Here is a 12,589-nt window from a genome sequence, read left to right on the forward strand (position 1 = left end):
TACCCACACAATCTGCTGAGAGAGACAACATCACCCCTTCCCTCTCTTTGTCCCATTCCCGTCCCCACAGAAATCTTTCTGAATTTTGCAGGGGCTCCTCCAGGTTGGATAGCTAGTGTCTCAGCTTTTTGTTAGCATCAGCTGGGATTGGGGGAGAATTCCTGTATTTCTGTATTTAGGATTCCTGTATTTAGGGGGAAAAATACTTTGAGGAGTTTGAAGAGTTGTTTAACTTTTCAGAATCCTAGCAAAATGCAGAACCACTTTGGGTTCCAGCGGATTCTAATTAAAAGAAATAAAAATAAAACAAAGCGTTTTGAAGCTTTAAAAAATTATGCCTGCTGGAACCCATCTGAGAGTTCCCAGTCCCCGGTGAACACTATTTGAATGCCCAAGGACATTTAAGTAAACCTGTTAAATTTTTGGCACCTGTCCCAGATATGCACCAACTGGCTTTCTCTGGGATTTTCTGAATGTCCCTTTCCTAAATCGCCTTGATTCTTGATTTATAGTGGGAGATCTCAGGATGGTACTTGTGTGACCACTAACTGCATTCATTAGCTTGAACCTTGAAGAATGTCTCCCACCTGCACCCATGCAATGCACAGATTGAAATATTCATCCTCAGCAGCCTTAATGTTTCACATGCCATCGACTTTTCCTCCAGACCTGTTTGGTGGCTTTGTTTTTAATTTATTTCCTAGTGTGTAGACTGGAAGTCTGCCAGCCTTTCCCCAGAGCTTAATAGCCCCCTGAATTTGGAATTGCCAGGCCTCCTGTCTGGTGGAACCAGTTCTGAATCATCCCCACAAACCGCTATGGTTAGTGTCCTAGAAAGCCAGTTGCAGCTCCACTGATGAGAATTTCTTTTTTTTTTTTCTTTCTTACCTGAGTTTTAGAAGGTGGAAACTGACCATTTCAAGCCTGAAGTGGTACATTTAAAAAAATCTAGGGCTGTGCAGATGGCCCCTCAGGCTGAGTTGATGCTTTGCATGTAGAAGTTCCAGGTTTGGTCCCTTGATTAGTGACCCCTAAGCACCAAGCCTGGAGTGGTTCCCAAGTGACACTGGGTGTGACCCATAAACAGAACAAAATCAAAACAATCTACAGTCAAGTTAAAGTGACACTTTCCTCACCCCTCAAGGGCTTGCCTGGCTGTGGGCCTCCAACATTCTTTCACTTAGCTGTTTTTTCTCTATAGGACTGCCACACTTTATTCGCCAGCCTGAGAGCCTAAATGTCACCAAGAACACGGCCTTCAACCTCACGTGTCAGGCAGAGGGCCCACCTGAGCCCGTCAATATTTTCTGGATTCAGAACAGCAAGCGGGTGAACGAATTGCCTGAAAAATCGCTCTCAGTTCTCACGGTTCCCGGTAAGTCACAGCTGTGTGCACCTCCTGACTGGTAGCTGAGTCCTGGCAGGAGAAGCCTTGTTCCACAGCCTGCCAGCGTCACGCCTAGCAGGGCAGCAGGGAGGGGGTGTGCAGTGCCCAGGATTGAACCAAGGTCTCACACGTCTGGAAATATGCTCTACCAGTGGCTTCCTGACCCATATGTATGTTTTTCTAAATTTATTACTCCTAATTTAAATTTTTTTCTCCTTCCCTTCCTTTTGTTCTTGCAATGATTTGGAGGTTGTGGTGCTCACTGGGGCGTGGGTAGGTATGTGTGTGTGTGTGTGTGTCGGGGAGTGGGTAGTTTCACCCTTTTGTTGCAATGTGCTGGAGTCAAACACTTGTGGTTGTGGTGTCGGGAACCATATAATGGCAGTGCCACTGGGTGTGTCCTTGGTGTATGGGCAGTCCTGGGTCTCAGACTCATGGCCTGCATGTTGGTGCTCTGCCTTAGCCCCACAACCACTTCCTTTTACGCTGTGGCACTTCCTTCCCTGCACCCAACTCCCTCTGACTTCAGTACTTCAATATTGTGTTTGTAGCAATGGCCGAGAACTTTGTATCTCCAGCCCAGACCTCCTGAGTTTCAACTCAGACTCTTGTATCTTGTGCATCCTTAACATTGCCACTTGCTGGGTACTAAGAGATCTTACAGAGAAAGTTTTGTGTTGGTGGGGCTGGAGCGATAGCATGGCAGGTAGAACATTTGCCTTGCACGCGGCCAACCTGGGTTCGATTCCCAGCATCCCATATGGTTCCCCAAGCACCACCAGGAGTAATTCCTGAGTGAAGAGCCAGGAGTAACCCCTGTGCATTGCTGGGTGTGACCCAAAAAAGGGAAAAAAAAAGAAAGAAAGTGTTGGGTTGGAGAGATAATACAGGGATTGAGACAGTTGCCTTGCTTGGGGGTTTGGAGATGAGGAGAGATAGTACAACCAGGACTGGGCTTATCTAGCATGCAACCGACCTGGGTTTGATCCCCATCACCCCATATGGTATACCTTGAGCCCCACCAGGAGTGATCTCTGAGCACAGAGCCAGGAGTAAGCACAGCTAAGTGACCACAGCTAAGTGTGGCACAAACAACAACAAAAAAATAACACAAACCAGTCGACCAAAAATAAAAAGACACATGCTTTGCATTGTCTCGCCCACCCTTCCTTTCCCCCCTTTTCCCCCTTTTCCCGTTGCATCAGCAACCCCAGTTCGCCATGTTTCAACAGTAGGTATGATGTCTGCCTTTCTTCCCTCTCTGCCGCAGGGCCCTGACACATGCCCCTACCAGTGGGGCCAGTACCACGCTGGTTTCTTGGCTTACAGCCTTGTCCAACCCTGGTCCCTGCTCCCTTGGGCCACATGTCACCTTCCTGCAGTAGTTCCCATTGTCCCACTCACAGTCCCTCCTGCCCCTGCTGCCTCGGCTCTCTCCCTAAGCTAGCCTCCTCCCTGCCTGGACCCACTGTACGGCCAGCCCAGCGTCTCTGCAGGCACATTGCCTTCCTTCCTGCCTCAGGATCCTTGACCTCTGCTGTCTAGAATGTTTCACTGCCCCTCAGTCCTGAGCCTGACTCAACGTCACTTCGAAGAGGCCTTTCCCAGTTACTCTCTGGCTCTGTGGGTCCTCCCTGCCCTAGGTTCCACCCTCTTGCACTGACCACAGGCCATCATCAGCTTGTTTGTTTAGTCTCATCTCACTTCTTAGAAAGTCTCTGCTCAGAGCAGAGTAAGGACTCTGTCCTCTGACTCACAGGAGCATTCCCTGAGTTTTTATGGCCAGAACAGGTCAGCACGAGTGCCACCCCAAGGAAGGGCCTTTGAATCACTTTTCTAAGCCCCAGCTCCAATGGAAGTGTTATGGTTTTCTCTGCCTTTAACAGAGTTTTCTCTGAATTCCCATAAGAGGTTGTTGATCTGTGACTTCTTTGCTCAAAGTCAGTTTAAAAAGCTAGGCTCCGTTTCCCCAAGCACAAAATTTGTGGGCCTATAACTGTGCCTCATGGTTTTTCACTAATAAAAAAGAAAAAAAAAAAAAGCTAGGCTCCTTCTCTAGAACGGTTGCTCTGAAGTCCTATAAAGCTGCTTTTTTTAAATTATTATTATTATTGTGATAAAATAGATATACAATTAAATGCAGTCTATTTAAGGGTTTTATGGTTGCTATTGTTATTGGGCCATACCTGGCAGTACTCAGGGCTTATTCCTGGCTCTGTGCTCAGGGGTCACTCTTAGAGAGACTTGGGAGGCCATATGTGGTACCAAAGATCAAACCCACCTTGACTGCATGCAAGACAAATTCCTTAACCCTTATAATATCTCTTCACATTCCCCTAACTTGTCCCATACCCCGACCCCATGAGTTTTGATAGAAGTACACAGTCAGGGCTGGAGTCAGGGTAGGACACTTGCCTTGCACATGGCTGACCCAGGGTTCAGTCCCCAGCATCCCATATGGTCCTCGAGCCCCTCCAGAAGTGTGACCTTTGAGAACAGAGCCAGAAGTAAGTCCTGAGCACCGCCAGGTCTGACCATAAACCAAATAAAAACAAAAAAACAGACAGCCAGTCACCACCTCAGTCAAGATGGTGGATGACATCTTCACCTCAGGAAAGTCCCTTTTGGTTCCCTCCCATTGGTCCCTATATCCCATAGTCAGCATAGTTCCAACATCTATGGTCATCAGTTTGTTTTCCCAGTTCTTCCTCTTAAAATGATAGAGTCTCGGTTCATTTGTGTCCAGTGTGCTGAGTTTGAGATTTATCTGTGCTGTGTGTATCAATAGTCTCTCATTTCATATTTCTATTGAGCTGTGTTGTATGAACATGCTATATTTTCTTTATCCATTCATTTGGTGAACACTGGGTTGTTTATGGCATTTGGCTACTGTAAATAAAACAGCCTTGACTATGGGCATGCAAATCTTTTAGAGGACATGTATTTTAACTTAATCTTGGATAAATATCTAGGGAAGGATCTGCTGGGTTGTAGGTTAATCTTTTCTACTTCAGACAATCCAATAAATGAGAAATGAAAGATTTTTTAAAAAAATGATTTTATTTTCTAAAAGTGGTTCACAATATTTGATTACATTTAATATTCAGACACCAATTCCACCACCATTACACCTTACCACCATCATATTTCGGATGTTTCCATCCCAAACCCCAATCCCTGCCCCAAAGCAGAACCAAAATAATATATTTTGTATTTTTTGTTGTGAAAAAACACTGAAAATGCTACAAAAAAGTATCCTTAGAGGAAAGAGTGTGAAGATTGTTGTATTTCACCCAGGGGCCATTAAGCCCTTCACTGACATGTTGTTAAAGGTTAAGCCTTGTGTGCTTTATATATATATAAGGTAAAGGTAAAGGAGGCCTCCCGTTGATCGTCGATTTGCTCGAGCGGGCCCAGTAACGTCTCCATTGGAGACTTTTGTTGTTACTGTGTCTGGCATATCGAATACTCTCGGTAGCTTGCTGGGCTCTCCGAGAGGGGCGGAGGAATCGAACTCGGGTCGGCCATGTTGGTCGCTTGTAAGGCGAACGTCCTACCACTGTGCTATCGCTCTAGCCCTTATATATATATATGTATGTATGTATGTATATATATATATATAATATTTCCCTCTATGATTGATTGCCTCCTACTTTGAACCCCATCAAATGTGGTGTGGTACTCTTGGAGTGTAGGTAGGGTGTATCCTTTGAAGTGTCCAGGAACATTTCACTCATGAGTGAAGCTTGGCCCGAGCATGTGGAGAGTGGCCATGACCATGGTGGTGGTTGAGTTCTGGAGGTTTTTGGCTGCCAGGGCTGGGTTCCTTGAGGTATGGAGGGGTCTCACCCACCCCGATCTGGGACGCCAAAATGGGAGGTTTTTGGGGTTTTTTTTTTTTTTTTTGGCTCACACCCAGCAATGCTCAGGGGTTATTCCTGGCTCAGCACTCAGAAATTACTCCTGGCGGTGCTTGGGGGGACCATATGGGATGCTGAGGATCGAACCCAGATCGGCTGCGTGCAAGGCAAACACTCTACCCGCTGTGTTATCGCTCCGGCCTGAAATGGGAGATTTTTATGGTTTCATATTGCAGGTTATTTTCCTTATGTCAATTTTATATGCAATTTAGAAAAGATTTTCAGCATCTTCTCTGGTACTTACTAACAAGTATATTGTCTTTTTTATGTCATTTTAGAACTTTTGCCAATTCCCATACAGATTTTAGGATCAAATTTCCAATTTTAACTCCAAAAATGTGCTGTTATTTTGTTTTAACTTCTTTAGATTTAAAGATCAATGTATGATATCTTAATCATAATAAGATTTTTCAGTCCATAAACATAATTCCTCTACTTCTCTAGGGGAATTTGTTTGGGGGTTACACCTGGCATTGCTTAGGGGTTACTCCGGGCTTGTACTCAGGAATCACTCCTTGTGGGACTTGGGTGACCATATGAGATGTTGGGGATCAAACTAAGGCCAGTTGTATGTGTAAGTACTATGTACACTGTACTATCTCTCTGGCCCCTGAATTAATTTTTAAGTGTTTGATGTTTTGATACTAGTAAATAGTATATTGAATTTCCTTTTATATCTGTTTACAATTAAAATATAGAAAATAAATGTCTTTTTTTACATTGATCTTATGTCCTAAAATCTTGCTAAATTCAATTATTTGATCTAAGAGCTTGTATTGTTGTGGGCTGGAGCGATAGCTCAGTGGGGAGGGCGTTTGCCTTGCACGCAGCCGACCCGGGTTCGATTTCTCCTTATCTCTTGGAGAACCCGGCAAGCTACCGAGAGTATCCCGCACGGCAGAGCCTGGCAAGCTCTCTGTGGCATATTCAATATGCCAAAAACAGTAACAGCAAGTCTCACAATGGAGACATGGAGACGTTACTGGTGACCGTGCAAGCAAATCAATGAACAATGGGAGGACAGTGGTACAGTATTGTTGTAGAGTACTTGGATTTTCAGTGTTACCTGCAAATAAGACAACTTTACTTCTACCTTTTCAGTCCTTTGGGAGTTTTGGGGGGGAGTGAGGGTGGGACACAGCTAGCTGTGCTAGGGGCTTATTACTGACATCTGGCTCAGGGGTCACTCCTGATAGTGCTCAAGGGATTTTATGTGGAGCCAGGGTATGGAAATGGGATCAGCCACATGCAAGGCAAGCACCTTCCCTCCTGTACTACCTCTCCAGTCCTCAAGCTTTAGCTTCTTATCTCTGTTCTCTTTTGTATTTCACTGGCCAGGATGTGTAGTATGATGCTGAATAAAAGTGATGGGGAAAGGATGTTACAATTCTCAGCTGTAACACTTAAAATTATCCAATAAGATTAAGCAGTGGGGTTTTTATACAAACCTTCATTTGGTTGAATACATTTCTTCCCATTCCCCAGTTTGCTGATATTTTTAGTTTTATTTATTAATTTTTCTTGTTTTTCAGGACACACCAGTAGGGCTCAGGGCTTACTTCTGACTCCTGGCTCTGCTCAGGGATCACTCCTGCTGGGGCTCAGGAGACCATATGTAGTCCTGGGGATCAAACACCGGTTGACCACTTGCCAGACAAGTGCCTTTCTCACTGTACTATCTCTCCAGCCTCATTTTTAGATTTTATTATGATGGGGGTCAAATTTCTAAAATTCATTTTCTACATCAACTGAGATGATCATGCTTCTCCTTTAATCTCTTACTATGGAAAACAAATTGGTTTTATTTTCAAATGTGAAGGCGATTTTGCATTCCTGAGCTAAAGGACTTGGCCATGATGGTGAATTTGTGATTTACTGATATTTAGTTAATGAGTTTTCCACTTGTTTATTCTGTTTCACCTTCAATCTGGGATTTATCGTTGTACAGCGGTTCAATCTGATGCTAACTACCCAGAGCTCATATAAACCCCACAAGTTAAGGACAAAGTGTACCACTTCAAATACCAACCAAAAGTCGAGGAGAGAGGAGAAGACAGGGTCCTCTGCACTTCTTAGTGACTGCCTATACATTTAGACATTCCTCTCACCCTAACCAGTTCAATAATTTGCTAGAAGTCACCAGAATCTAGAAAAAGTTATTAAACATAACAATTTCAGTTTTATTGCAAAAGGATGAGTGCTGGAGTGACTGATTAAATCACCAGTCTATGTTTGGGCACCACCCCCAGACTCCTAACCCCTCCCCGAAGTGTGTAGTGAGTAGGTTAATATCATAGGGCTGAAAGACGAACCATCTATTCCCGTGGTTGGCACTTCTGCTAACCCCTCCCCATTCCGAGCCCTGCCATGAGTCACCTTGTTTGCATAGTAAAGTCAGTGTCATTACTCAGGAAATCGAAGGGGACACAAGCCAGCCAAAGGGGTTATTATACAATGTGCATGAGGAAAATTGGCTGCGTTTCCATTCCTGACATGGCCATTGTGGGTGTTAGGGCATTGTTGATCTCATAAAACTCACTGGAAAGTATTCCCACTTCCTCGGTTTTCTAAAAGAGCTTAGTAGCATTTGTGAGCTTGTGAAAAAACAGTTACGGACTAGTGTTTTGATTGGACACTGCATTTCTACACTTCACTTGAGCTTTTTCTCAAAGTTCCTGTTTGGGGTGCTTAGTTAGGTGCTGAGGATGATCTGACCTGAGACAGAGTTGGGGACTTTGTGACCAAGTACATCACGTGCGAATGTCAAGCCATGAGTGTTTGCAGGACGATGCCATTCTGTCTTCCCGTGACCTCCTGTGAAACTTTCCAATCCTTTCTTGGAAAATGCTAAGTAGGGACATGGTCTAAATAGCCCCAATTGTTGAGCGGGCTTTGAGCAAGCCTATTGTGAGCAGGAAAGTCATAGACTTTTCCCTTCTGATAGCAAGACTTGTTTCCCCTGTGATGTCAGAGCAGTCAGGAAGAGATGCGAGCAAAAAAGCACTTTGTTATTCTGAGTCAACAAAATCAATTTCAAAGGTTATGTGCTGTATGAGTCCCTTGACAAACATCCTCAGAGTCATTAAGGCCCAGTGCCAGTCTTACCAGGGACAAGATATGGTCAGGTTGTCCTCAAAGGAATAGTCTCTTTTTTGGTGATGAAACAGTTGTGTACCTATATAATTCACAAATCTCTATCTGTAGTAAAATCCCACAAAACTAGATGTTCCCCGAACTAAGTAAAAAAATTAAAAAAAAAAACTGGAGACATAAGGTCTGCATTTGAGCTAATAATATTGTACCAAAGTTATTTTCCTGGCACTTATCATATTCTGGATCATGAACGATGATTGTAAATTCAAACCACTCAAGGAAGCCGGGTAAGAGATAGTTCTGGGACTCTATATTATTTCTGCAAGCTCTTGTAAATCAAAAGTGATTCTGACTCTGAGTATTCTCGCTGTTCTGATTTTGTAATAATTGGAGTAGGCTAAACATTTATTATAATAAGACCATGATTGTGTCCCCAGACCTAATTCTTTACTACTCCTAGGTCTGATTTTAGAAATGTTGATGATAAATTAAGGAGGGAAAGTGATTCTGAAACAAAATTGTTGTTTTTATTTATAAACAAAGTACTTTTAGTTTTGTCATCAACAAATCTGAGTCCCAAAAAAAGAGCAAAACTACAAAAAGCTTTTGCTGCATGGCATTTATTGGTGAAATATATTATCACTCAGCAGTTAACAGCCCTTACGTGGACATATAGACTAATATTACTCCACCATTGTTTGTCCCAGGAAGTTTCTTTATATAAAATAGGTTAAGGATAACAGCAGTGACTTTTTTTTTTAATTTAGGAAAGTCAGTAAAATTATCAATGTAAAGCCATTGGTACGGTCCATGGAAGTAATTTAAATACTAATGTTGTAAAAACATTTTATGTGTAATTAACTCACACCTTCATGCTATTTTTTCTATTATGAATTGTGGATGTAGGCTAATTTTTTGTTTAAAAATATTCAAGGACTGGATCTAGTACAAGGTTAAGGCACTTACCTTATATGTGACCAATCTCCTTTTTTTTTTTTTTTTTTTTTTGCTTTTTGGTTCACACCTGGTGATGCACAGCACAGGGATTACTCCTGGCTCTGCACTCAGGAATTACTCCTAGCGGTACTCAGGGGACCATATAGAATGCTGGGAATCAAACCCAGGTCGGCTGCATGCAAGGCAAACACCCTACCCGCTGTGCTATCTCTCCAGCCCCGACCAATCTCATTTTGATCCCCAGCACCACATGGTACCCTGAGCATCATTGGTAGCAGTCCTGGAGGCCCAAAAGCCTTGCCAGCTGGTCTCAGTCATTCCTGACCACACTGAACCTCAGGCCTGGTTGACCAAAAATGACCAGGATGGACCCTGGGTCTCTGAGCATCTCTTGGGAGGCCCGCCAAAATAATAGTAGTAGTAATATTTAAATTCCCATTTAGAAAGAAATTAAGCTAAATTCTATTTAGTTATTTGGATATTCGGAGAGCCCGGCAAGCTACCGAGAGTATTCGATATGCCAGACACAGTAACAACAAAGTCTCCAATGGAGACGTTACTGGGCCCGCTCGAGCAAATCGACGATCAACGGGAGGGCCTTTACCTTTACCTATTTGGATATTGTTCCTGATACTCATTATGATAACAATACCAATAGTAATAACAAGAAATTCCATTCTATGTGTATTCTATTCAATATATTCTATATTCTATAATGATATATTATTATAACTAGAAATTGTATTCTCACTTCTAATTCTCCCCCGTGTTCTCTCTATGAGCCTCATAGCTGTGGCATTTTTTTATTTAATTTTATTTCTTTTAATTTTTAAGCTGTGGCATTTTTTTTAGATTAGAAGCATATATGAATCTACTTGCCCTAGATGTGGTAGATGAGAAGCATATATGAATATACTTGCCCCCGATGTGGTGTCACAGGACAGCTGGAGTGATTCTAACAAAACATCACTCCCAGCAGGCTGGCTTTCTTGGAAATGCAGGTTTCTTAACGACTCAAAGGCAGAAGACTTGGTGCAATCACTTGATACTCTTCCTGGACCCTTTCCTCACTCCCCAGTGTAGACTTAGGCCTACTTTCTTACCCCAAGACCCTCCTTGGCATAGGAGAACGTATGTACCTAGAAGCTACCTCTGGTCCCTGAATTTAAAATCACAGTTCACTTCTTGCCCACTCTTTTCGCTTTAGAAGGAGCCCGGTACCAGTTAACTTCTGTTAGAGCATGCACTTTGCTGTCAGTTACGGTTTTTATCTCTTGCACATTTCCCACCATGAATTATGAGCTCAGCCAGGACAGAGATTCTGGTTGGTTCTTGACTGTATCCCAAAATGGCACACAGTAAATATTCCATAAATATTGGTTGAGTGAATAAATTCTGGAAGAGAATGGGTTCCAAAATAATGGGCTCTCTCATGTAGACAGGGTATTCTTCTATTACTTCTTTGGGTAGAAAAATGAAGGAGTTCTGGGGACATGGAAAAATAATTAGCTGAGTCCAGAACTCAAAGAATTGTCCTAAACTGTCCTCTGAGAAGTTGCTTCCTCAGCATCTGAGACAGTCCTTCCCTTCAGGAAACCTCCCATTACTGAATGTTCCTTAAAATATCTTTCAGACCTTGTGGCAGAGGCTTTTTGTAAATCAACAGAGGGCCGAGCAAGAGGGGGTGTGAAAGTATGCAACCATAAGAAAGAAAAAAAATCATGCAATTTTTAGCAATTTTTAGTAACATGGATGAAAGTAGAGGATATCATGCTGAGTAAAGTTCGTCAGAAGGAAAGGGACAGATATAGAACCATTTCTGTCATACGTGAGACTAAGATACTCAGCAAAGGAGCAACAAAGGGTCAAAGGCAACCCAATGGGAGATCCACACAACTGAGTTCCAGGGGGGTTGGAGGGAGAGGTGTTAGGGTCCTTGGGAGAGTAGGGGCTACACTGGTGATGGGTGTGATGCTGGAATTATGTGCATATGAGAAACCATTATTAAAATATTGTAAACAACAGAATCTCAATTAAGACTTTTTTTTAAATGAGGAGTGTGAAACATACCAAGAATTAGAGATGTGAGTTCATAGAGTTTAGGGGCTTGGAGGTATCCATGCAAGTTTCTATGGGGCTCAGATGGCTGGGGCACCCGGGGCGGATTTTCTCCACAAGTGTTTGGGCTGTGAAATCTCAGATTCTTCTCCAGTGGGGTGATAGTTGTCACAAGGAGAGGCAGAGGGAGCCTGCATTACTTGTGTCAAGTGGCTTTACTCCAACAGGCTTATAAGTGACTTTCTAGTTTGGAAGCCGGTACCAATAAGTGCTGAAGAGTGTTTGCCACCCAGCACCTGGGTAGTTTTGGGGACAGTGAACCAGCTACAACCTCACTTGACTGGCATCTCTGTGACCTAGGGAAAACCTTGGCCCCTGGGAAGAGCTTTTGTAGTAAGTAGGTATTTTTGCCACGTCTGGAAATGCTGTGGGGAAACTTGTGCAGAGAATTTGCTACAGACTATTTTCCTGAACATATATATGCTTTGGAAAGGAACCCAGAGAGGAATTTCAGCTTCCTGCTCACCCTGAGATCATGGCCCAGGATAAGCAGGTCCACTCTCAGCCTTGACAAAACTTGCAGAACCAAGGACCATGGGTCCCCCATCTTGTACAGGACCTCTAAGTAGATAAGAGTCTCAGTGAACTCAGTCCACCCCCTGTTTGGTGGCAGGCTCACACTTCCCCTCACGGCTGTTTGGCAATGTGATGTGCAGTTTGTCCTCAGAGGTTTTGGCAAGAGTAATTGATGTCACATGACTATTTTTGTTTTTGTTTTTTTGCTTTTTGGGTCACACCGAGTGATGCACAGGGGTTACTCCTGGCTCTACACTCAGGGATTACCCTTGGTGGTGCTCAGGGGACATATGGGATGCTGGGAATTGAACCTGGGTTAGTCGAGTGCAAGGTAAAAGCCCTACCCACTGTGCTATTGCTCCAGCCCAACACATGACTGTTTTTAGTTGATTAAATTTTATTATTTACTTGCTTTCTGATATTTATGTGCTTAGGTACATACATAGTAGTTGTCTCAAAACTCCCTGTACTACTGTCTGGGCCAGAGCGAAAAAAATTTTTTTAATTTTTATTAGTGAAACACCATGAGGTACAGTTGTTGATTTACAAATTTTTGTGCTTGGGTTTCAATTATACAATGATAAAACACCCATCCCTC

General features: G+C 43.2%; 1 protein-coding gene and 1 non-coding gene across 2 annotated transcripts in view; both read left to right on the forward strand.

The window, feature by feature from the left end:
- Window positions 1-12,589, forward strand: part of MERTK (MER proto-oncogene, tyrosine kinase) — a 124,394-nt gene that overhangs the window by 49,876 nt on the left and 61,929 nt on the right. The window contains exon 4 of the mRNA XM_056128811.1: window positions 1,202-1,375. Within this exon, the coding sequence (XP_055984786.1) occupies window positions 1,202-1,375 (174 nt within the window). The remainder of the gene's footprint in view (window positions 1-1,201; window positions 1,376-12,589) is intronic.
- Window positions 8,753-8,889, forward strand: LOC130038262 (small nucleolar RNA SNORA72). Its single transcript, XR_008794642.1, has one exon. It is a non-coding gene; the product is annotated as a small nucleolar RNA SNORA72 (small nucleolar RNA).

The sequence above is a fragment of the Sorex fumeus genome, unplaced genomic scaffold (genome assembly GCF_029834395.1).
Source record: "Sorex fumeus unplaced genomic scaffold, SorFum_2.1 ptg000006l, whole genome shotgun sequence".
Taxonomy (NCBI): domain Eukaryota; kingdom Metazoa; phylum Chordata; class Mammalia; order Eulipotyphla; family Soricidae; genus Sorex; species Sorex fumeus.